Genomic DNA, 25,146 nt, shown 5'->3' with positions numbered 1-25,146 from the left:
GCTTCCTGGGTAGCTAGGATTACAGGTTTGAGCCACCAGTATCTGACTAATTCATTGATTTTTAATGTACCAGTTTATGTCTGAGTTGTATATGAAACAATCAAACTAAGCAAAGAATGTAACCATTGATTTTGATGAGCAAATATAACAAAACATTTTCTGAATTAGTGCCAGTATATAAAAACATGCACCACTTCACACACACTCACTGGCGTCCAAACAAAGAGGGTTTATTTTAAGCTAATTTCAAGTTCATAAAGCATTTTAGAACATAATTTTATTTTATACTTAAGGTTTATGTGTTGTGGGTGAATTCCATGGTACTTTGGAGATATTTAAGGTTCGTTTGAATTGTTTCTACAAAGAGGAAAAAGGAAAGCTTCACAGATATTTCAAGTTATAAGGATATGAATTCCCACAATATATTAATCTCAAATGGGCTTTTTTAATTGAATCAGCTCAAGCATGTATTTCTTGAATATAATTAGGATCATATTATTCTGACATATATTATATTTTTCAGTGTTTGTATAACTCACTTGTGTCACCTAGTCTTCAATTGACATACCATTTCTCTTGGGTAAAGATGAATCCATTCTGTTGCTCATCCCCTTAGGTATGAAATATATTTTTTCGTTAAGTCCATAGAAAAATTCACTTCCATTTAGACATGATATTGGCGTGGGTAAATCCTGCAGAGGATCATTTTTATGGTGTGGAGTATGGGTCATTTTTTTCTTAACACACACTAACATCATCATTTTAAAAGAAAAATCTTAAGAATGACATAACTACACCAATAAAGCATATAGATTATTCTTGCTAATTTTTTGATTACATTATATTGGAATCATCCAAACATTCAAGAGAGATTGTTTGAAGATCGTCCTTTCTCTGATGAATTTCCAAAGCACTGTCCCTACATCTCACACATGACTGAAGAACCAAGCCACTGTGTTCTGAAAATTGATCACGAAATTCTGAGGTCATAAAATAATATACAACTGGATCAAGACAACAATTCAGATTTGCGAGACACAAGGAAATGATGTGGAAGCATAGGGTGGTCTTTGTAAAGGAACAGTTTGAGAACATATCTTGCTTCACCATCATAAAGAACGGAAAGTTGAGATGGTATGGCGTGAAACATACAACGAACACCACTGCACACATCAGAACCATTCTCAAAGCCTTTTTCCTCTCTTTGGTATTCTGAGGTGGAACTTGAGATTCTTGCAAAGATTTTCTTGTTTTCCAGGTGCAGTAAGTAATAATTGCAACAGGAAACACAAACCCTCCAAGTTCAGCAGCAGTTACCATGCCAATGGAGGAAGCCATGCTAATATGGTAAAGGCCTAAATCAGCAAAGCAGGATTCAGTGTGGTTGTCTAACCCAGCGCTTCTCAAAATGGGGAGTGGCAAACAGGCAGTCCCAACGATGACCCAGATGGCAGCACTGATGCCCACATCATACCTACGCTTCCAGTTCCTGGCCCTGAATGGCTTTAGGAGAAAGAGGCACCTCTGAAGGCTGATGCATGTCAGGAAGCAAATGCTGGCATACATGTTGAGATACTTCAGGTAGAAGCACAGCAGGCACAGGACCCTCTGGAAAGGCCAGTGGTGGCTGATGTAATAGTAAATCCGGAGGGGTAAGGACAGCACGTGGGCAAGATCAGCCACAGAGAGGTTGATCATGAAAATGATGGCTTTGTTTTTCTTGCTGATGAAGCGACAGAGAACCCACAAGGCTGCACTGTTGGCCAGAAGACCAGGGATGAAGATGATGATGTAGGTGGTCGCATAGAGGGAGTACTGAAAAGGCATTTGAAAATCAGTGCACTTTGCCCTCGTACTGTTTGTGCTGTTACTTCCCATCTTCTTCCTTATGAAAAGCATTAGAGTGATGATTTCTGCAGAAAATAGAGGGAAAACACCATCAAGGGCATGTTCACATATATCACAAGTCCATGTTTTACATATATAGAAATAAGATTTTCCTACCATAGAAGCATTCAAGTGTGCATTTTTGTGAATTCCAGCGTCTTAACTATGTAAAATAAAAATTAGCATATCAGTCTCCAAAGCAATCATAGTAGCAAAGACAATATTTTCAGGAATCAAGATTGGATGTGTTGGCAACCACTTAAGTTAAATTTTCCTTTGAAAAACAATTAATCTGACCTGTAGAGCTAATCAACAGACAAGATCTCATTGGAAAATAACCCTCACACATATATTCCATCACTCTTTAAGGTTCCCAGTTTCCATCATATAGTTGTGTCCAGTGATTACTCAATGTTTTGAGATTTACTGGGGCCTGTATAATCATCCTTGGGAAAATGAAATCTTACAGTTGCTACTTATAAATGAATGGGTAGCTGCTCAGGTAGCTCTATGAGCTTTTATCAATGATACATGAAATAGGGGTCAAGATAGGGATTGGCAGTTTATCAGGCCTTGGAAACATGTGGGTTTGAAAGTACTATTCAGATAACTTTTGCCTCTTAGACAAAGACAAAATTGGCCCTGTTGATATAGCACTTTTCTAATGCTCCTTTGACTAAAGTTCTGTATTTGTTAACAATAATATGGCAACTCTACTGTCCTTGGGAATATCCTTGTAACCACTTGGTACAATTACCAGAATACATAAAAGACTAGAAAGTATCTGCTCATTCATTGATGAAGCAAAAAGGAGCTTTTCCCACTTCTGCTCACAGAACAACTCTATGAAAATGCTATCAAGGTGAACAATTACAATTTTAATTATCAGAATTTTCAGAATATTCTTTTCTCTAGTGATTTAAAAATATGCTCCCCTGATCTTTCATTCTAGTTATTCTTGTCAGTGTCAGATAAAATATTCTACTCCTTGTTGTACATAAAAGCTCTTCAAACATCTGAAGATAACAATCATGTCTTCTCTGAAGTCTTCCTTATCCTGGTTAAAAACTCAATCCTAATATGTCATGGTCCTTGTTCTTGGGTTTAATGTCAGAACAGTATTGTTTTTGGCCCAATGCCACTAAAGTACAAATTATTTTACCCCTAAAGATGAAAGTTCAACTACTAAATGTTTGACATTTTAAGAAATATAATTTATACTTCTGAATACAGAAACAAATAGATAAATTATATTTTAATACTTCATTACTTTTTTGTTGCTTGCAAAGGCAGTTTGCTGAGCATTTTTTGGAATGAGAAGAAAAAAGAGGCAATATTATTGTTCACTACCTAGTACTTAAGTGCAAAAGTTAATGCCTGTTTTGTGACAACTCTTGAAACATGAGTTTGAAAAACCAAATAGGGTCTAAGACAACTTCTACCCAAATTTAAATGCAGCCAATTAAAAAATAATGGTAAAAATACAGTCAACCAATCTGCATCCCAGATGCTGAGCACACTATTTGATGCTTTCACAGTAACTACATGAAATTCTCAGACTATTTACTGAACAGGCAGTTTACTTCAATCAAGCAACCGGGTCATGCAGGCAGCTACTTTTGAGTGATTTATTCTTTTCATTGAGTTGATTGATGCCAACTTCTCCAATTAGTCTAGGAAACTATTGATCACCTTTTCATAGCTTATCCATTGGACTAGCTGAAATAATTGCTATTATATCATGTATATTGAGTCTAAAATTAAGGACACACAAGGAAGAACCAAAACTAGTCCTTGAGATAATGTTAAAGAATGATTAATACTCACGATCATTTCCAGTTTTGTTATAGCATGATTAACAATCACTGAATATCTACTATTGGCAGGTATCATGTTAAGTACTTTATCTCTCTCTACCAATCTCCAGCAGCAATCTTATACAACAATAATGTGTGAAATATGGCTATTTCATACATGGGATAACAGAGCGCCCCCCCCCAAAAGGCAAGGCTCACTTCCTCCATGAAGCCTTTTCTGACTTCTGAAACATACAAATCAATTCTCTGGCTTCAGAAAATTTGTAGTTCTTTTTTTTTTTTCCCCAGAAAAGTGTGCTTAACACACCCAGTATGATATGATTACATTCCTTTCCAGGGAGTCTAATTTGTTCCTCTTACATATCAAAGACACATTCTTTTACTTCGAGGTCTAGTAAAGTGTCCTGAATATATCAAGGGTCAACTCAGTGTTTGTTGGTTAAATAGTTGTATGATAAACAAATGAATCTGGGACAGAAAAAATGGTTTCACTTAGAGAAAGAGAACCAGTAGAAAGGAATGTCAGGGGGATTAGAAATGAGAAATTAGCTGTGATGTTTGATGCGACCAGCAGGTGTCATAAGTATACAACATTCAAATAGCTTGACATTTAATAGAATTGATTTTAAAATCTCATTAAAAATTAATGGAGAGAAATACCAATAAGGACCAATGTGAGTTGAGAATTAGAAGCCTCTAAAGAATATTTTAGAAAGTCTGGGCTTAATTTATTTTTCTTAGTCTATTTTCTCACAGAGTTTTCTAAAGACTGCTTGGCTTCTAGATGCATTATCGATTCCTAAAATATTAGAGCTGTTAAAGTTCATTAAACTCTGGTTCAGTTATTTATGAGGAAGCCAAGGCCAAAAAAAGGAGAGTAAAGTTTCCAAATTCACACAGAAAATTAGTGGCAATGGCTGAACTGGGATCTCTTGCCTCCCACTACAGAGAATTTTCTACTTTTCCAGGAACTTCTAAGATGAAAACCATATTTTTGTAATTATCTAATAATAAAACAAATGTTCTGAAATGAACCAATGCCAATATTTAGACCACTAACCTTGACCATGAACTATTTCAGCAAGAGGGATTAGTTCCTTCCAAATTTTCTAAGACAAATACAGTATTTTAAAATGAATTTTTCTAGTCCCTAATGGTAAAATTGTGTAAGAAACTGCCTTAAAAACTTACATGATGTTGTTTTAAATTTTTTTATTATTTCTTGACACAAGGAATAGAATTTCACATTGGAAAACAGAAGTAAACACAAACAAAACAAATCTTATTAATGTAAAATATATTTCAATCAGAGACTCCATGTGCTCTGGTTTTATACAAAACCAGAAGTTTTGTTGCTGACACTTTGGTACCTCTTTTCCAAACAATTTCTCTACACATGTAGACTGATAAATGAATGCATATGTTGCTCTTTTTACTAAATTTGACTTGTGTACTCACAGCTTTCTATGCCAATACATTTAATCCCTCAATCATAACTGTCATAGTAATATATAATATCCTCCCATGTCAATTACATCTAATTAGCAATTTAAATGAACATTAAAATTGCACAGTGTAATTTATTTAACTAATGAGCATTGTGGTAAATTCCCTTCTTTTCCTATTAGAATCATTTGTAAAAATACTGGTAACACTTTTGCAAACCCGTTTGTGTATTTGAACAACTCTATCATAAATAACTTCTAATAATGCCATATTATCCCCCAAGAAAGCATCCTATATGGAATTTCAAAGGATTTTTTTTATGTAACATCACAGTGTCAAATGTATTTGTATTCCAAATATGTAAAATTTCATCTAGCTAGGGAAGAAATATGATTAAGTGAATTTTGACACACTCTTATTTTTTAATGGCGAATGACACATTGTGTAAATTTATGGCATATAAAATTTTGGTTTAATTTTCATCATTGTGTAGAATAATTTGGCCTATTTACCTTCATTTAGTTATTTCCATGTAAAAAGTGCTTTAGTAAAACAGAACAGGAACTATAGCAAAAAATATCTCATTGTGTCTTGATTTTAGAAAACACATCATCAAGATTCTGTATTTAAATATTAAGAACTTCAGAGTTGGAAAAGTATGACAGTTGCCTTAATGCCTTAGTGAGAAGTTAAGCTTTTAAGAACTATTCACCACAACGAATATTTGAGGAAAGCCTAATGAATTTATTCTTAGCCAACTAATTAAATTAACAAGTTATTATTAATATCCAGAATAGCCACTGCTTTGTGGCTTCTGCACTCACATAAAAATGCTTGAAAAATTCAAGACAACTTTAAGACAAAGCAAGTAGGAGAAAAAAATTATGTTGTCCCAGAATTTCTGCTTCTGGAGTGTCAGAAATGTGAAAACAGTGAGTTCAATCAAAGCAAAAGAATACCTTATTCTTAAAAGGTTTCAAAATCTAGCTGGTAAGCACTTTAATTTATGATTGATTTTCAGTTTTAAAGGGAAAACATATTTATGATTTTATTTTCCTGTAGAAATTAGAGACATTTATAAACTTTCTCCCATAACCACGTATTTAAAATTCTTTTTCATCTGAGGCCAGTATGTTTTTAATTCAGTTTATTATTTTTTTTATTTTTCATGGTCAATACACTAAAATGGGTTCAAATAAAGACTCTAGACAGACCTGAGTTTGAATGTAAGTCCCTCCTTTTACAAGGTATTTTTCTGAATTTATTTGATCCACAATTTTTTTCAACTACAATGTGTAGCATTTTTTTTGTACTTTCAGAGAAGTAAGCTAATGTATTCAGTGTATGTGTAGTAAAGTAACATAAAAGATGTTGCTATTATTCTAAATTGCTTTGTATAATTCTACAAGAAATATGAAATATGAATATGTTACAAAGATCAGATGAAGTTGCATGTACACCAGAAGCTACTCTAGTCTTTATTAACCTCAATTTTCTTTGGATTTTTGAAGTATCCAGACACACCAATTTGGAATCAGCATTTAGTGGCAGTCAAATTTATTGAGCATTTCTAGTATGCCATGTACTTTATCTTTGTGACGCTCCTCTAAGTGTTCATTTAAATCAGTGAAAAAATGGCCCAGTTGTTGCCCAAGATTAAACTGCTAGTATGTGATGGAACTGGGATTACAAGCCAATTATTCTTCCTACTACATTAGGTGATATTGTGATTAGGGTTCCGAACTTGAGTATAGCTCCCTGACAAGTATTTTCTCTTATTGCCTCTAAGACATCACCTAGACCTTTAAAAGTATGAGTTGGAATGTTGTTATATGATTACTTTGCATTAAACTCAATTCACACGAAGTGGCATCATTACCATATTTACCTTTTAATACCACGTGCGCAACTGTCAATTCCTATTATTTGTATTTTGCTTTAATTAAACTTTAACCATTTTTCTCTTTCTGTATCACTTATATTGTCTACTTCATATTCTTATCAGCCCCTGCCCTTTCCCTCTACTTCTAGATTTGTTCACTGAAATTAGGTGGTATTGTTCTGAACTAGATTATTGTAAGGTAAGGCATTCATTATCAAGGAAAGCTACTAAAAATAACTTAAAAACTAAAGCAAAAGGAACAACAAATTAGTTGAAATAAAGCATAAAGAAATGTCTAATGGAGGGACAAAGGGTAAACAAATGCAGCAATGGTACTCACTAGACAATATTTTGAAAATTAACTATAAAACTTGTAGATGGGGATGGGAAGACAAAACTGAGAGACAGCAAGGGAAGAGGTGCCATTGTTCCAAAAGAAATATACTCTTTACCTGTAGTCCTTCTGTACATCACCTCTATAATAACAAAAATTAAAAATTAAAAAGACATGCCTAATATTGGCAGACACTGGTGGCTCATGGCTGTATTCATAGCTACTCAGGAAGTTGAATTTTGAGGATGGAAACCAGGAAAGCCCATGAGACTCATCTCCAACTAACCACCAAAAGCGGGAAGTGGACCTGTGGCTCAAGTGGTAGAGTGCTAGCCTTAAGTGAAAAGCACTAGCAACCAGGCCATGAGTTCAAACCATAGTTCTGGCAGAAAGAGAAAGAGAGAAGAGGATGGAGGGAAAGGAGAGTGTGGGAAGAAGGGAAAGAAAGATGCCTAATGCCATAGTAAGAAAAAAGTAAGACAACAATGCACATCCAATCTTACCTGTCATTAAATGTAAACAGATTAAATATAGGAATTAAGAACAGATATTAGAAGAATGGATTAAAATAAACAATGATATTCAACAATCTTGCTTATAGACACATGGTAGACTCAGAGAAATACATGGATTTAAACATGAAGTTAATACAGGTGGACCTATAACAACAATGAAATGTACAAGATGTTATGTAGAAAATGAACTTTACAACTTTGGCATGGGGAGGGGGAGATGGGAAGAGATGGGAAGGGGAAACAAAGGAGGAGGCAACAATGCTTGATAAGAAATGCACTCATTACCTTGCCCATGTAATTGTAACCCCTCTGTACGGTATTTTCACAATAAAAAAACCATAAAGTTACAAAATAAGACATGCATGCAAATTGTAAACAAAAGAGAGAGGACTGGGGATGTAACTCAGAGGTCAAAGGTGTGTTAGTATACACAAGGTACTGGGTTCAAGCCCCAACGACATAAGACAGCTATAATGAGACTTATTAACTAACTTGCTGGGTATGGTAGCATGTGTCTTTAGTGCCAGCTCCTTAGCAGGCTAAAACAGAACTACTTGATCCCAGGAGTTCAAAGCCAATCTGGGTAACAAAGCTTTACACTGTCAGAGAGAGAGAGAGAGACAGACAGACAGACAGACAGACACAGGACAGAGAGAGATAGAGATAGAGACAGAATAATAATTAATATAAGACAAAATAGATTTTAGACAAAATTCCTGTTAAAGGTAAAAACTATTATAATTAGAACATAATCACTTTTATGAGGAAAATTTAGTAATTAAAATATATACTCCTAAAATAATGGGCTGAAATATATGAGGAAAAACCAGAAATTAAAATAGAATAAAAACCAGATGCCAAAACCAGCTTTACAATGTCGGTGGGGGGGGGGGGGGGGGGAAGGGGGGTATGATTGGGTGGGAGGGAGGGGGGAGGCTGGGAAGGGAGGTGAAGGGTAAACAAAGGAGGAGGCTGCAATGCTTGGTAAGAAATGTATGCATTATCCTGCCCATGTAATTGTAACCCCTCTGTACAGTATGTTCTCAAATAAAATAAAATAAAATTAAAAAAAAAAAAAAAACCAGATGCCAGTGGTTCACATCTATAATACTAGCTACTCAGATGGCTGAAATCTGAGGATTACAATTCAAAGCCAGTTGGGGCAGGAATATCTGTAAGACTTATCTCTAATAAACCACGGAAAACTCAAGTGGTAGAGGACTAGCTTTGGACCAAAGAAATTCAGGGACAACACTGAGAACCCGAGTTCAAGCCCCAGGATTGGCACGTGCACACACAAACACACGAGGAATAGACAAGTAACAAAAGTTGGAAATTAAATATTCTAATAGTCTGCTTTCAATAATAGAATTAGAGGGCCCTACCTTACCTTGAGATGCTGGAGCATGAGGTGAGAATGTTAAAACACTGGCTAAATCACTGTTTGTTTTAAATTTAATTTTATTGTTATTGTAAAGGCAATGTACAGAGGTACTATAGTTACATAAGTCAGGTAATGAGTACATTTTGTTTTGGACAATGTCACCCCTCCTCTCATTCTCTCCCAGTTTTTCCCTCCTGACACCCCTCTTCCATGAGTTGTACAGTTAATTTTCAACATAGTGTCTAGTGAGTATCACTACTGCATTTGTTCACCCTTTATTCCTCCATTTCTATGCTTTCCTTTACCATCCCCCAAACAGATAAAATTAAATACCAGACAAAAGGTACAGAAAACAAAAACAGTGACAAAGCAAAGAGAAAATAAACAAGAAGCAAAATAACATAAAACCTGTTGTTTCCATTTCTTGGAGTTCATGTCTATATACATCATTTTATATGATCATATCTACATATTTATTGAGCCTTTGTAATCCTCTCCTAAGAATATCCCCCCTTGGTCTCACTGTGTGAATGTCTAGAGTCCTGTATAATTTACCATGTCCAAGTGTATTTTTTTTGTCTTCTACCATCCAGAGTGTTTACTTGTAGATTTATAGGCACATTCTAGTTACAACAAATGAGGGAAACTATGCAACCTATGTTCCTTTGGGTCTGGCTTACTTCACCCAATATAACTTTTTCCAAGTTTTTTTTTCCATTTCCTTACAAATGGTACAATATCATTCTTTCTGATATAAGCATAGAATTGGTCATGTTAATGATAGTCCTTATTATAAGTTCATCTTTCAATCAGTATTTTGCCCTTAAATAGGCTAAAATATTAGGGACCAGGAAAATTTTACTCCTTAACTGATAGCTGTTAGACCCTTCTCTGGTGCCCTGGCTGTCTTCTGTGCAAGCCTATCAGCCAAGCAACCCTGGATGGTAATTGCTTTAAATACCTTCATGGCAAGTTGGCTATGTTGGTGACATGACAGTCACTCTGAGGACACATGAGCAGTTGTGGGGGACCACTTCAACCATGGCTGAAGACATGGACTTGGAAAGCAAGAAAGAGACTCTGCAAACTCTTAAATGACCTTACAGCCATTTTCATCAAGACTAGAGGGGGAAATAGATCCCATGGTGTCTCAACACAAGTCGTGTGATTGGCGCAAACACAATCCCTTGTTGGTATGAAGATTTGCTGTGCTTGCTGAAAAAGTAACCACGTCACTTTCTTTAGCTATAAACAGGCTGTTTGGCTAACTTGTTGAGTCAGTCAGGATACAGTCTCTCTTCTGGTGTTATAATATTAGGTTCAATGAAAAGCTTCTGCCAAAAGATATTTTCTTTCCTACTTTTTATCTTTATCTTTACCATTGATACAGTGGGGTGAGGTGGCGATATGAAGAGAAGATGGTGGAAGAAGCAACAGAATGCTAACAGCAATAGCTGAAGAGTTCCTAAGAGTAACCTAGACTACAGTAATCATCAGGAGTAGGGATGGCAGAAATGAAAGGAATGATGAAAGTAGAGAGACGTTAACAAAGGGCAGAAACCTAAAGCTAAAGATAGATGGAAGGCTGTAACAGCACAAGAAATTATTTTGAATCCCTGGTCACTGAAGGAGTTCCTTGGGGCTGCCAAGCCTTAAAGAGTAAGGACTCAGATACCCTAGGTTCCAAACTATATCACTAGCTTCAGTCAACAGCTGAGAGTTGTGACACCTTAGGCACAAGATTGGAAATGCTTGTCATTGAAGAGCTGAAGATCTTAGCAAATGAAGTCTACTTGAGAGCTGCAACAACTAGCAGCAACTGTTGAATGTGTTTTGCTCCCCATGTTGCTGCTGCTGCCACCTAAAGCTTAGAATTACAATAAGCCATCTGTCAGGGCTGCCAGTGTCTAAAACAAATGCATAGCTTTTAATGCCTAGAGGAATAGCCTGTACCTGTCAGGGTATGGGGTTGTAAGCATCTGGGTCTGCCAGTTATCCCCAATAACTTGAATACTCAAGGACCTAGGATTGCCAGCACAGGAAGAGCTTCTTCTTGACTCCCTATGATTCCTATCCAGCTAGAGCAAAAGCACACCAGTAAGAAGATTGGTCCAGAACAACTTGGTAGCAGAATAACTTGGCAGAAATTGAGCAAGAATGTACAAAATTGGTACAACACTATAAACTACCTAAACTTAATAGAAAACAATAAAACATTCCACTCAACAGTATCAGAATATATAATTTAAAAAACTGAAATCATACATGATATGGTCTTTGACCATAATTGCATGAAGTTAAAATGAATAATGGAAGAAAAGTTTGCAAACTCTCAAATATGAGGAAATTTGAAGACACACTTGTGAAGAAAAATGGATCAAAGAAAAATATTACAAGATAAATGATAAAAATACTTTTTTGTAGGTCATGGGGCTTGAACTCTGGGCTTGGGTGCTGTCCCTCAGCTCTTCAGCTCAAGGCAAGCGCTCTACCACTTGAGCCACAGCACCACTTCTGGTTTTCTAGTGGTTTTATTGGAAATAAGAGTCTCATGGACTTTCCTGCCTTGGCTGGCTTTGAACTGTGATCCTCAGATCTCAGCCTCCTGAGTAGCTAGGATTACAGCATGAGCCACCGGCACCTGGCCAAATTATAAAAATAGTTTTGCAGCCATGAAATTAAATGTATAACATATCAGACTGATTCAACAAAACTAAAGTAGACTTGGAAGTTTATAGCTTAAGAGATATATTAAAAATAATAATGTTCTGAAATCAATGACCTAAACTTCTGCCTTAGGAAGCTACAAACTGAAAGGCAAACTAAAGCCAAATGTTAGGAAATAAATAATAAAGATTAGAGCACAAGCAAACTAAATGAATAATAGAAAAACAATAAAACACATCATTGAAACCAAAATTGATTATTTGAAAAGACAAAATTAACAGCCCGTTAGCTAGACCAAACACACACAAAAAAGAGAAGACACAATTTACTAAAAACAAGATTGAAACAAGGGCACTATTACTGACCTAATAGAATAAGGATTATCAGAATAGTATGTCAAAAATTAGTGGGATGAATTTATATACTAACACAAACTACTAAATTTTAATTTACAAAACATTAAAAATTGAATGAGGCTATCATTAAAAAGATACCAAGTTAACAATTCAAAACTTCTCACAAGCTGAGTACCAGTGGCCCTTGCTTATAATCCTAGCTACTTAGGAGTCTGAGATTAGAGAATCACAGTTCATAGCCAACACAAGCAGAAAAGTCCATGAGACTCTTACCTACAATTTACTAGCAGATTACTGAGCTGATGATACAGTTCAAGGAGCAGTGCACTAGCCATGAGGAAAAAATGCTAAGCAATTAGTGTAAGGCCCTAAATTCAAGTCTTAGTACAAGTGTACACACACACACACACACACACACACACACACACACACACACACACACACACACATCTGGTCAATGAATTTCTGATTTCTTGAGTAACACTGATCTAAGTACTAAGAATTTTCTAGAGGACTAATATCTTAAGGATGAATTTCTGGATTGCTTTTGGATTTTATGAAATTGACTTTCTCTAATATGATTAGAATTAAAAGCATCATTGGAAGCTTTTCATAGTCAAGAGACAATAGTAGCCAAGACATGATTTGGAATAAAGGTATACAAAATACTGCAATGCCTAGTATATATTAAAACCGTACAGAAGATAGTTTTTTAATATATATTTTATTGTAAAGATGCTGTACAGAGGTGGTTACAGTTACATGAATAAGGTAATGAGTACATTTTCTATCGACCATTGTTACCTCCTCCTTTGTGTTTCCCCTACCATTCCTTTCCTCCCCACCTCCCCAACTCCTCCCTCCCTCCGCCCCGAAATTGTAAAGTTCATTGGCAACATAGCATCTTGTACACCTCATTGTTACAATGAGATGAAAGCATTTGTTATTTCCCTTCCCCTCCTCAAATTAGAAAAATGTATATATAAGATGCAGGGCACCTGAAACCAATACAGTAAAAACAGGGGTTATACTATGGGGGAGGAACATATAAAAGAAACAAAAAACACATGGTACATTAAAAACAACAGCAAGAAAGATAAAATGTCCTGTGTCTCTATCTTGGGGTTCATTTCGCTTAGCATCATCTTATGGTCATGTACATATAATATTAGAATTATTTTTTTTTCAAAAATACAAAACTCTGGGGCTGGGAAGGTGGCTCAGTGGTAGAGCGCTTGCCTTGCATGCATCAGGCCCCTGGTTTGATTCCTCAGCACCACATAAGCAAAAAGAAAAAAAAGCCGGAAGTGGTGCTGTGGTTCAAGTGGTAGAGCACTAGCCTTGAGCTGAAGAGCTGAGGGACAGCGCCCAGGCCCAGAGTTCAGGCCCACGACTGGACTCAAAAAAAAAAAAAAACAACTCTGGACTGCTTGCTCATAACTGAGCTAGAGGGAATGACAAGAGTAAAGGTTGAGCATAGGGCTTTAAACTTTCAGCTCAAGCTTCATATAAATGACCTTCAAGTTTCTTCATTTCCCCTGAAAGAAGCACTTATCTTCTGTAGCCATAGGGCCAAGAGATTTAGTTAAACCAAAAACAAGCTCATCCTTCAACTGGCTGATTATAAGGCAAATTAAGTTCCCCATCTGGCAAGAATTCTTCTTTTAAAATAAGGTTTGGAAAGAAATAGATATTAAAAATTGGAATGGGAGTATACTGACAGAGCCAAATGAAGCTGGAGATATTAAACACCTAAAATATTTTGTCTTCTTTCCAGGAAAAGCAGGCCCACTAAGCCTGCCTAATGATTTCACTGCATCTTTGCCTAAGAATCTGTAATGGCTTATCCTGAGGTATTTGCCTCTGAGTCTCTTCAGGAACTACTCTCCTAACTTCTCTTGCTTCTAGAACCATAACTTGACTTAAGTCATAGTCGGCCTTAATGGGTGAAACGTAGACATGTGACTCTCCAGGTGGTATTATACACACCAAAAGAACTACACAATATCTAAAACTTACACAGAGAGAAATCTTGGACATATGGTAGGAACGGATTTAAGAATATAGGACGATGGTTGAAGAAAAACAGATCTAAGTCTGAATGAATATATTGATAGATATCCACTAAGCAGAGCTTCTGTATTCAGTTTTAGCTTGGGCAATTATAATGGGCATTAAGGTAGAGGAAAGAAAGCACTAAGACTTTATGCCCTCAAATGGCCTAAACTAAGTATAGTAACTACTTTTGCATATTGTACAGAAAAGAGTTGAAAGGCTTAAGGAAACTGGAATGATAGAGTATATTTATTACATAAGTCCTGGTCATCCAACCCTGGAATGACTCAACAGGAAAACCTTTCACCACACCTGTGAAAAATACATATGGAAAGGGAATCTAATATTTTTAAGATCTCTGTAAGACAGGAATTACCGTGGGAACTGTTGACACTGACGGGAGATCTCTATGAAGGCCAGCTTATTGCACTTAATTGCCAAAAATAAGATAGACATGAATATCATAACACGGATTGGATTCAAAGCTGTAATTAGCATAGTTTGAGAGAGATATCTATGGTGTTGGCTAATTGTTCATGATAATCCCACAAAAGAAATACATGAATACATATCTTAGGGTTCATTTTCCTAACATCAACTAATCTGACCTTTTCTGCTTGACTCAGACATATACTAGTTATTGCAAATAAGGGAAACCATGGGACCTAAGTTTCTTTGGGCCTGGCTTACTTCACTTAATATAATTTTTCCAAGTCTTTCCATTTCCTAACAAATGGGGCAATGTCATTCTTTCTGATGGAGGCATAGAACTCCATTGTGTATATATACCACATTTAGATATGCATTCAAGTGTGTTTTTTCTTTCATGTGATTGTTTCTAACACATTTATAAGATTATTTCTTTGTTGCTTTGTGTGTCCCTCCCCCATGGTATAACCCCTGCTTTCATTGTATTTGAGGTTGGTATAATTTGTGGAGGGGAAGGGAAAAAACAAATCGTTTAAATAGGGATGCAGGTGGATCCATTGCAACAATGAGATGTACAAGTCGTTATGTGGAAAAACAAACTTTACAACTTTGGTGGGGTGGGGAGGAGGATTGGGTGGGGAGTGGGGGCGGGGGTGGGGGAGAGGATGGAAAGGGATGGGAAGGGGAAACAAAGGAGGAGGCTCCAATGCTTGATAAGAAATGTACTCATTATCTTGCCCATGTAATTGTAACCCCTCTCTACAGTATTTTTACAATAAAAATTAAAATTAAAAAAAGAAAAAATGAAGTAGATGAACAGGCTACTAAAATTTTACCTTATATAGTTAAGTAGAAGAGCTCTAGATCCAATGGACAAAATTCTAACTTAAATAGACAAGACAAAGAGTCATAAATAATTTCTTAAATTTGAACTACTTTATAATCCAAGAACCTTTTGAATAAAGGAGAGGCTAGTCCACCAGAAGAATAATCCTACTGCACTGTCTTATTTTATACTTTTGATCAGTCCCAGCTTCCGTTACAGGGACTCATTAGCATTTTAAAAAGAGACTGCAAAATAGAGAAACCAATAACCAAATTACTCAGGAATTCTTGAACCTTGCCCTGAGAACAAAAAAAGTAATAATCATCCAACAGTTAGCACATATGCCATATAATCCATCAAATATGATTATACTTGAACTGTCAGACAACAAAAATGCTATATGAAACATTTGGGATGCCACTGTAACTAAAGCACAATGTAGACTACTGGAATTTGTAGCAATTGTAAGTCTTTCATCCTACTCAAATAAATATTGTCTGTACAACACCTTTTGGCTTGCTACAATGCCTTAGTAGAGACAATGTTTAACTATGGATGAACATGTCATCATGTTATTTGAGATGTACATCATCATATAGGGAAGCAAAGCTGGAACACTTGCTGAGGGAAAGGAGAATGTACAATGGATAGTAGATTGCAATGATTTTTAAATGCCAGCAGTAAGGATGTCATCAGGGTACTGGACTAAAACGTTGCACCATCTCTGTATATAGCTTCCCCAATAAAAGATAAAAGCAGCAGGATGACCCCAGCAGCACTTGTAGATTTTCTTTTATGGCTTTCATCATAAAAGAACTATTCGTCTTGAACAGTTGCTAGAGAAGCCCTGAGTACATGTCTTAAAGACCTATTTTTTCTCTAATAAATTTTGAGTTGACGTTTCTATATATGAGGTCAGTATCCAGTTTCATTCAACATATGATTATAGAGCTATTCACAATGCCATTTATTAAATAGAATGCTCTTCCCCCTTGTATGCTCTTTGTACTTCTGTCAAAAATCCATTGATTGCAAACACATGGATTTATTTTTACAATTTCAATTCAGTTCCATAGTTTGTATGTTATTTTGACTCGTATTGCAGTAGATTTTTAATTAGGTTGTGACATCTCCATATCTCCAACTTTCCTCTTTTGCTTAGGATTTATTTGGCTATTTGGATCTTTGGTGGTTCCATATGAATTATAGATTACTTTGAGGATTTCCTTTAAAATGTTATTAAATTTTTGACAGCTTGGATTGTTTGTACATTTGGAGTGCATTATGGATATTTTAGCAATATTCTTACAATTGATGAACACGGGATATATTTTTAGTGTGTGTGTGTCTGACCTGGGGCTTAAACTCAAAGCCTGGGCACTACCCTAAGCTTTTTATTTTCTTGCTCAAGGTTAGTACTCTAACATTTGAGCCATAGCTCCTCTTTTAGCTTTTTGGTGCTTAACTGGAGATTAGAATATTATGAACATTCTTGTCAAAGAGAGTTTAGAAATGCAATGCTCAGATCTCAGCCACATAAGTAGCTAGGATTTCAGGTATGAGCCTCCAGCACCCAGAGAAATAATTTTTTAAAATTTCCGTCACCTTCAATTTCTTTCATTATTTAATTATTTTAATGTGCATATCTTTCACCTCATTAGTCAAATTTCTCCTAAGCATTTGCTGATGCTCATGTAAATGCAATTGTTTTTTTGATTCCTTTCATTGTTTCTTGCATGTGTATAAAAATTAATTTTTTTTTGTCGGTCCCGGGCCTTGAACTCTGGGCCTGAGCACTGTCCCTGCGCTCTTCAGCTCAAAGCGAGCTCTCTACTGCTTGAGCCACAGTGCCACTTCCAGTTTTCTAGTGGTTTATTGGAGATAAGAGTCTCAAGGACTTTCCTGCCCGGGCTGGCTTTGAACCGCGATCCTCAGATCTCAGCCTCCTGCGTAGCTAAGATTACAGGTGTGAGCCACCGTTGCCCAGCTAAAAGGTTACTAATTTTTATAGGTTCATTTTTTTTCTTCAAACTTTAGTTAACTCATCCAGTATTCATAAAATATCGTTAGTAGATTTCTAAGGATTTTCTACATAGAACATACTCATGTGCCTGTTAACAGGGACATATTTTTCCCCTTTTTGAATGCCTCACTGTTTTTTGTTTTTTATTTAATTGTGAAAATACCATATAGAGGGGTTACAATTACATGGGCAAGGTAATGAGTACATTTCTTATCAAGCATTGTTGCCTCCTCCTTTTTTCCCCTTACCATCCCTTCCCATCTCCCCCCTCACGCCCCCGCCTCCGTCTCGCCCCCCTTGCCCCCCACCAAAGTTGTAAAGTTCGTTTTTCGACATAAGGACTTGTACATCTCATTGTTGCACTGAGTCCAACTGTATCCCTATTTAAACGATTTGTTTTTTTCCCTTCCCCTCCACAAATTATACCAACATTAAATACAATGAAAGCAGGGGTTATACTGTGGGTGAGGGACATATAAAGCAACAAAGAAATCATCTTATAAATATGTTAGAAACAATCACAAGAAAGAAAAAATATTTGAGTGCTTATCTTGGGGTTTATTTCACCTAACATCAACTTATCTGACCTTTTCTGCTTATCTCAGACATATACTAGTTATTGCAAATAAGGGAAAACATGGGACCTATGGTTTCTTTGGACCTGGCTTACTTCACTTAATATAATTTTTTCCAAGTCTTTCCATTTCCTAACAAGTGGGGCAATGCCATTCTTTCTGATGGAGGCATAGAATTCCATTGTGTATATATACCACATTTTCTTGATCTATTCATCTACTGAGGGGCATCTGGGTTGGTTCCATATCTTAGCTATGGTAAATAATGCTGCAATAAATATAGTTGTGCTGGTAGCTTTAGTATGGTCTTGTTTTTGATCATTTGGGTAAATGCCCAAAAGTGGGATTGCTGGGTCACAGGGGAGCTGAAATTGTAGAGATTCTGCATGGCAAAGGACATAACTAGCAAGATCAATAGAAAGCCCATGGATTGCGAGAAGATCTTCACTAGCCATATAATGGACAAGGGTCTCATATCTAAAATATACCTGGAACTCAAAAAATTAAGTCCCCCAACAACAAATCCTCAAAGAAACAACTGCCCAATAAATAAATGGGCTAAAGACTTAAAGAGAAACTTCTCTGAACAGGAAAGAAGGATGGCCAATAGACACATGAAGAAATGCTCAACCTCCTAGCCATCAAAGAAATGCAAGTCAAAACAACATTGAGATACCACCTCACCCCAGTTAGAATGGCTATATTCAAGAACTCTAATAACAACAGATGCTGGAGGGGATGTGGACAGAAGGGAACCTTACTGCATTGTTTGGTGGGAGTGTAAACTTGTTCAACCACTTTGGAAAGTAGTATGCCTCACTGTTTTGAGTAATTGTCATATGTGTGCTATGACATAAAATATTAGGTTGAATATTAGAGGTAAAAGTGGGAATCCTTCTGCTGTTCCTGAAGTTTCTACTGAGTAATTTACAGAGAGTTTTATGTGTGTTCCTTGTATCTGAAGATCTTTTGTCTTTTAAGAATACCTGCTTTGTTTTATTTTGGTTAGTGACTTTATAAAATGCCCTATGGACCTGTTTACTTTTAGTGTTTTGGGACGAGGCTTTTGGGTTTTGTTGTTTTGGTATTGCACAGAGCTCTGTGCTTGTTAAGATAGCATGAATCTACTGAACCATGCTTCTAGCTGTTTTTGATGGATAATGTGTTAAAATAGAGTTTTACTTCCCACATAGGTATACCCAGAAAACATCATATGTGTCCTTTTAGGCTTCCTGTCCTCACCGGGAACACAAATGCACATCCCCTCATCCAGCTTCCTACCTTGGAAGGATATTATACTTAAAATTGAATTATTCCAGTGAAACCTCCTTCATACTATTACTGTATTTTAATTAAAAAAATAAGGAAAAATTTTGAACAGCATCTGTAACAATTCAAATCCTTTCTGATTGGATTGTTGAGTGATGTAGCTGCTTTGGAAAGGAAATTAGCAGTGACTCAGAATATAGTTACCATAAACTTTATCCATTCCATCTTAATGTGCATAATCAATAGAAATTAAAAATGCATCCATGCTAAACTTCATTCCATTAATGTTATTAATAGCATCTATCATAACAGCAAAAAAGAAAAAATCACCCATATGTCCATTAAATAAATGGAATGAACAAAATGTAACATGTCAGGCAGAGAATTGCAGTGTTCAGCCCCTATCTTTCCATGTCACACTACCAACTTCTAGAGAATGGAAAAGGTAGGAATATTGAGATAATAATAATGTAATTTGTAATACAGTTTGTAGTGAGCCACTAAGTGTAAGTAGTGCATTTCCCTGAGATCTAGGACCTAGTACAGCAAATTTTTAAAACTTAGGAGTGTTTTGTAGCCAAATCACACAGAAGTGTGAGTAACATGAAGATCCACTACATGTGACTAGCATCAGAAATAGGAGGTCAATTTGAGGGGCTGCATTCATAACTTGTGAGTTTGAGATGAATCCATATAGTTAGCAGTAGTATCAAATTTTTTCAATTTTTGTGGGACCAACAAATTTCTAAATACAATCTTTAAAAGATTTCCTACTGAGATGTTAAAGCGCAATTGGCTTGCTCAATAGACAAACTAATTTTGAAGGAGTCACCAGGGTTTTCATATAAAATACAGTTCTAGGAAACCATCAGATAATCTCCCAAATCTTTACTGCCCGTGTTATTCACTGTCATGAATATAATTCACAAGAAAGAAATAGGTTTCTGGTTTGGTTTTGTTTGATATCTGGCTTTAGGAAGTTCAATTTTAAACCTTCGAAATACTCTCTGGCAAACATGTAGTCAGTTTGCAAACAACAAACTGAATCTTCCACCAATGCAAGCTCTGACATGAGGCACTTAGGAAGTTTTAAGCCTACGTTGTCTGAGCTCTGAGGGGAACATAAATTATCATAAACATTAGAAAACAATATGAATGTTCTTCAAAAGGTAAAAATAGAAAGCATATGTGATCCATCCATTTTAATTGTAGTATCTATCTAAAGAGATTGAAATAAGTTAATTAAAGACATACCTACACTCTCATTTTCACTCTATAATCATTCACAATAATACCAATATGTAAACAACCTAATTAGTCATGAGTAGGTGAATTCCAAAGGAGAATTTGGCATGTATACACATTGAAATACTATATAACATTAAAGAAAGAAATTGTGTCACAGGAACATGAGTGTATATGAAGAACATGATTCTAAGTGAAATAAGCTATATTCAGAAAAGTAAATGCTATCTAAAGAGCAACAATGTGCCCAATAAAAAACACCAACTTCATAGAAACAGACTGGAGGCTAAGAATACAAAGTTAAGAAAAGTTTCAGTGATCAATTTCTCTGTATGATAACCATACTTAATAATATATAGATAACCATTGCTTAAAGAATAGATTGGTTTGCCAGGTGCAGCTGGCTCACGTCTGTAATCCTAGCTACTCAGGAGGCTGAGATATGAGAATCGCAGTTCAAAGCCATCCCAGACAGAAAAGGCTCCAAGAGACTCTTAGCTCCGATTAACCACTCAAAAACTGAGTGGAACTGTGGCTCAAAGTGGTTGAGCAAAAGAGCTCAGGGACAGCACCTGGGCCCTGAGTTCAAGCCCCACAACTGACAAAAGATTTGTAAATTGATAGATTTGATAAGGTGATAGATTTGTTAATTGGCTTTATCAAATCTTTCTATAACATATTCATAGACCAAACATCAAATTGTGTGTTATAAATATAAGCAATTATTTGTCAACTAAAATAAGTTTTAAGAAGTTCATTTGGATGAAGGGATGAAGGATGTATGATCAAAGTAGAATATGCATATGTGAAAATGGAACAGTAAAAGCAGGTGAAATTGTTTTAAAAAGTAGGTATAGGGGATGAGGAAAAGTGATAGAAGGAATGAATTTGATGGGGTACCTTATAAACACATGGAATGGTGAAAATGAACCCCCATGTGCAAACTACCATATGCTAACAAGAATCTTTGACAAAAATTTAAAAAGGTAAATGAAAAAATTAAATAGATCACTAAATTTGATATTTTTGGAAAGTATTATAATGTTTCACATCATACTTGGAATTAAGTTTAAGAAGTAATATTAATCCCTGCAAACATCAAAAAGAAAAACCAATTTCAATGATTGACATGGGCCCCTTTCTAGTTTATGTACATGTAGATCGTCAGATTGTTGAAACATATACATTGTAACTATACCTTAGTTGATAAGTAGACAGGATATGTGAAGTAAGCAAATTTCTCTTTATGTTATCCCCCAATTTCTTCCTTTTTGCTCCCTTGAGTTTTTTTCAATAACTTATACCTTTTGAAGTCTGACCCTTTATTGTTTGGGAAAAATTAACAGCTCATTGATAAATCTAACTCATATAGACATTCACTAGATTTCCACTAGCTGAATCTCTTACCTCTATTAGGAATGCTTGAATTTCAAAAAAAAGGTGAGAATTTAAAGAGACAGTAAATAACCTCTAGTAATACATTACTAATAGTGAATTTTTTCAATAGAGATAGAAATGTAAGGAGACCTAAGGAGACACATCAGGTTGAGGGAGCCTTTACCTAGCCTCAAAATAATATACTAAAGCAGTGGCCAATTTGCACATCTAACTCTAGTGCTATGTTATCGCTTTATAACCTTAGAAAATACAAACAAGTATTATTTTTTCCAATATTGAGCAATAATTTTGACCAAATGCAAAAATATCTCATGTTCTAGTGAATAATCTCTCAGCCTTCTAGGACACCCACATACACAGCTGCAGAAAACAAGATATCAGCACAGAACCCGCCAACAGCAACCCCTCCTTCCCCCTGGAGCTCTACAATTCAGCAAATGTCTAGTTCCTACTAAGCACTAATATAGGGATACACTTTACTGCTGGTGATACATAAATGATTAATTCCCTCTTCCTTCATCCAGGATCAGCAGCTGGCTAAAAATAAAAAACACCCTACATCTCATTAAATTAGTTTGGTGGATGGGAGAAAGAAAGTGAATTGGGGAGAAAAAAAACTCTATGCAGAGTTTTCCAGTCCGCTGTAGATGTCTTCTTTTCATAATCCTTCCAAAACTTAGTTTCTAAGGCTGGTCAGTCCAAGGGGTTTTGCTGACCTCAGATCTTCTAGAAGACCCCCGGAGCCATGCAGCTGCTTAGTCTGCCTGGTTTCATATACTTTCCCAAGTCTCAGTCACCTTGGAACTACTTCCACATAGGAAAAACTCCACCCGTACTTGTGGTCAGAGAGATTAGGCAGAACCTCTCTCAAAATCTAACATTATTATGGTGCCACTTGGCAACCATAATAGGCAGATAGTGCCATCCTGTGAGTCATGCTCATATAGTCTACAGCTGTTAGTTTCATTTTGTTTCTGGAAACAATAGTACTATAATAAATTCTTTTTTCCTAATAGTTCATAGAAAAATTTAATTGAGGTATCTTCTGAAAGAGAACTATAACTCCAACTCTTTAATGTAATGGAATTCAGTGTTTACAAAATAACACGGTATTGTTCATGTCATGAGAAGATAGTGATATGAGAATGTATCACTAATGTATCTGGGATCACATATCATTTTATCTAATTGTGAATCATCTTACATACTTAATCAAATTCCAAGCGTGAAACTAGCATACATAAAAAAGAACAACTGCTTTATTACTTCAAGTAAAGAGAATGGAAGAAATTCCTTCCCCCAAAGACAGCAAAAATACTTGGAACACTTTGCTAAAAAGTTTCCCATGTTCTCAAATTAAAAATACATCCAAAGAAATGTTCACCGTAAGTTGAGAATCATCTCCATTGAGACCAGACAGCTGTGCCAGCTTCTAGGGCTTGATGAAAATCCTTTTGTGCTATTTGAAGCCAACATGTCCCACCAGAGAATGCATGCATGGAAAATGTCCCAGTCCAAGAAAACATGTCAAGTCTCATCTTACAAAAAGATTTAGGCATTTAAATCTATTTACTATTTGAATGCTGCTGAAAATTTTGTTGACAAAAACCATGGACTTAAACCTTGAAGTTTACTTTCTCCCATGGCTCACACTAAAAGAAATGCATTTAATCAACCACAATCTTAATTTTAGCAGAGAATTGTTAAGAGCAGTGTTTGATATAACCCTGGACTCCTGGTTTTTTTCAATAGCACATTCAATTGTAGAGAAAGGAGCTTTCTATCTTGACAGTCACATTTCCTCTCAAAAGCATGCAGCAGTTTCACTGAACATTTTAACCACTTAAATTTATAAATAGATATTACCTCACTGGATTCTCCATTCTTCATTACAATACATCCCCCTTAAAGGTAAGATATTAACAGACTCAGAATTACATTTTCAGTGGAAGTAGCAAGATTTCACACGGTCGTTTTCACTGCACAGAGATGTTTTAGTTCTATTTTTGAATGTATGAAGAGAAAGCCAAGAACCTTACCCTTTCTACCCAGATATCCTGTAGAGAACTGCAGGCTTGTACAGCTACAAGAGGAAGTAACTTGGTTTATTCAGCAAAACAGGAAAAAAAACAAAATCGTTTACCTCTAATGGGAGGTAGAACTGTTCGTCAGAATCACTCAGTTGTTTAGAAAAGCATTCCCCTCAGAGGATATTGTGGGCAAAGAAAATTCAAATGTTGGCTTTGATAAATTCAGAGTTTCCATGATTTGTACACTTCTTCAATCAAGAACAGAGGATCTGACTTCAATTTGCCACGTATTTGCCATCATTTTCTCAGTCTACTCCAAAAGTTTCAAGTGGGGAGTATGAAAAAAAAAAACTTCAGCCTTTAGAATTTTACTTTACCCTTTAAAAATGAATGATAAATTTAAAATCCAAATCACTTAAAATTTTAATCTTAAAGCAACAAATATCACTTGATACATTGATTTTTCCATTATTTATCTGTTATATATGTTTCCTTACCAAGACCTCTTCTTCAGATGATCAAGGCATATATTCCTTGGGGAAATCCATTTGCTGTACTCTGAAGGCTATCAGTTTGATAAACTTACAGAAGATGCTGTATTTCCAGATCTCAGTAGATCCCAGGGATGCAATGACTGTCATTTCCATCTAATGACATAAAAGGTCATGTGTTTTTGCCATGGTGCTTGCAAAGAATGTGTCAAAAATGTACTGAGCTTCCTGCTATGAACACGCCCTTCTTACTCTATCATGATCTTTCTTCTTCCTTTTTTCTGTGTGTGCTCATGCATGTGTGTGAGTCAAATGTGTCTTTCAAGCTGGCTGGGTGAAGTATTTCCAAGCCATATTGAAGTGTTTAGTCCACATTGCTCTATTTTGCCATATTGTCTGTTATGAGCATAAAAGATGAAAATAACAGGAAAATTTTTGACAATTAAGGCAAAACTTACTGGTCACCAAAATGGAATGATATGAGGTCACCAAAAAAACTGTGCTAACCAATGTCTCC

The 25,146-nt window shown here is 35.8% G+C and overlaps 1 protein-coding gene across 5 annotated transcripts; it reads right to left on the bottom strand.

Moving 5' to 3' along the window:
* Positions 1-25: 25 nt before the first annotated feature.
* LOC122097657 (putative P2Y purinoceptor 10) lies at positions 26-24,809 on the bottom strand. Of its 5 annotated transcripts, none has more exons than XM_042668256.1 (2): positions 24,636-24,809; positions 26-1,913 (listed from the first exon to the last, which is right to left on the bottom strand). In XM_042668256.1, the coding sequence occupies exon 2, from the start codon at positions 1,897-1,899 to the stop codon at positions 835-837; it is 1,065 nt and encodes a 354-aa protein (XP_042524190.1). In that variant the 5' UTR covers positions 1,900-1,913; positions 24,636-24,809; the 3' UTR covers positions 26-834. The 5 variants fall into 5 exon arrangements, with proteins under 5 accessions (XP_042524190.1, XP_042524194.1, XP_042524192.1 ...); XM_042668260.1 differs by having other exon boundaries at positions 24,725-24,792; XM_042668258.1 differs by lacking the exon at positions 24,636-24,809 and adding an exon at positions 24,148-24,426.
* Positions 24,810-25,146: the final 337 nt, after the last annotated feature.

The sequence above is a fragment of the Dipodomys spectabilis genome, unplaced genomic scaffold (genome assembly GCF_019054845.1).
Source record: "Dipodomys spectabilis isolate Male_0828 unplaced genomic scaffold, ASM1905484v1 ptg000424l, whole genome shotgun sequence".
Taxonomy (NCBI): domain Eukaryota; kingdom Metazoa; phylum Chordata; class Mammalia; order Rodentia; family Heteromyidae; genus Dipodomys; species Dipodomys spectabilis.
The sequence above is the reverse complement of the archived record's forward strand: the minus strand, read 5'-3'. Positions and strand labels throughout refer to the sequence as shown.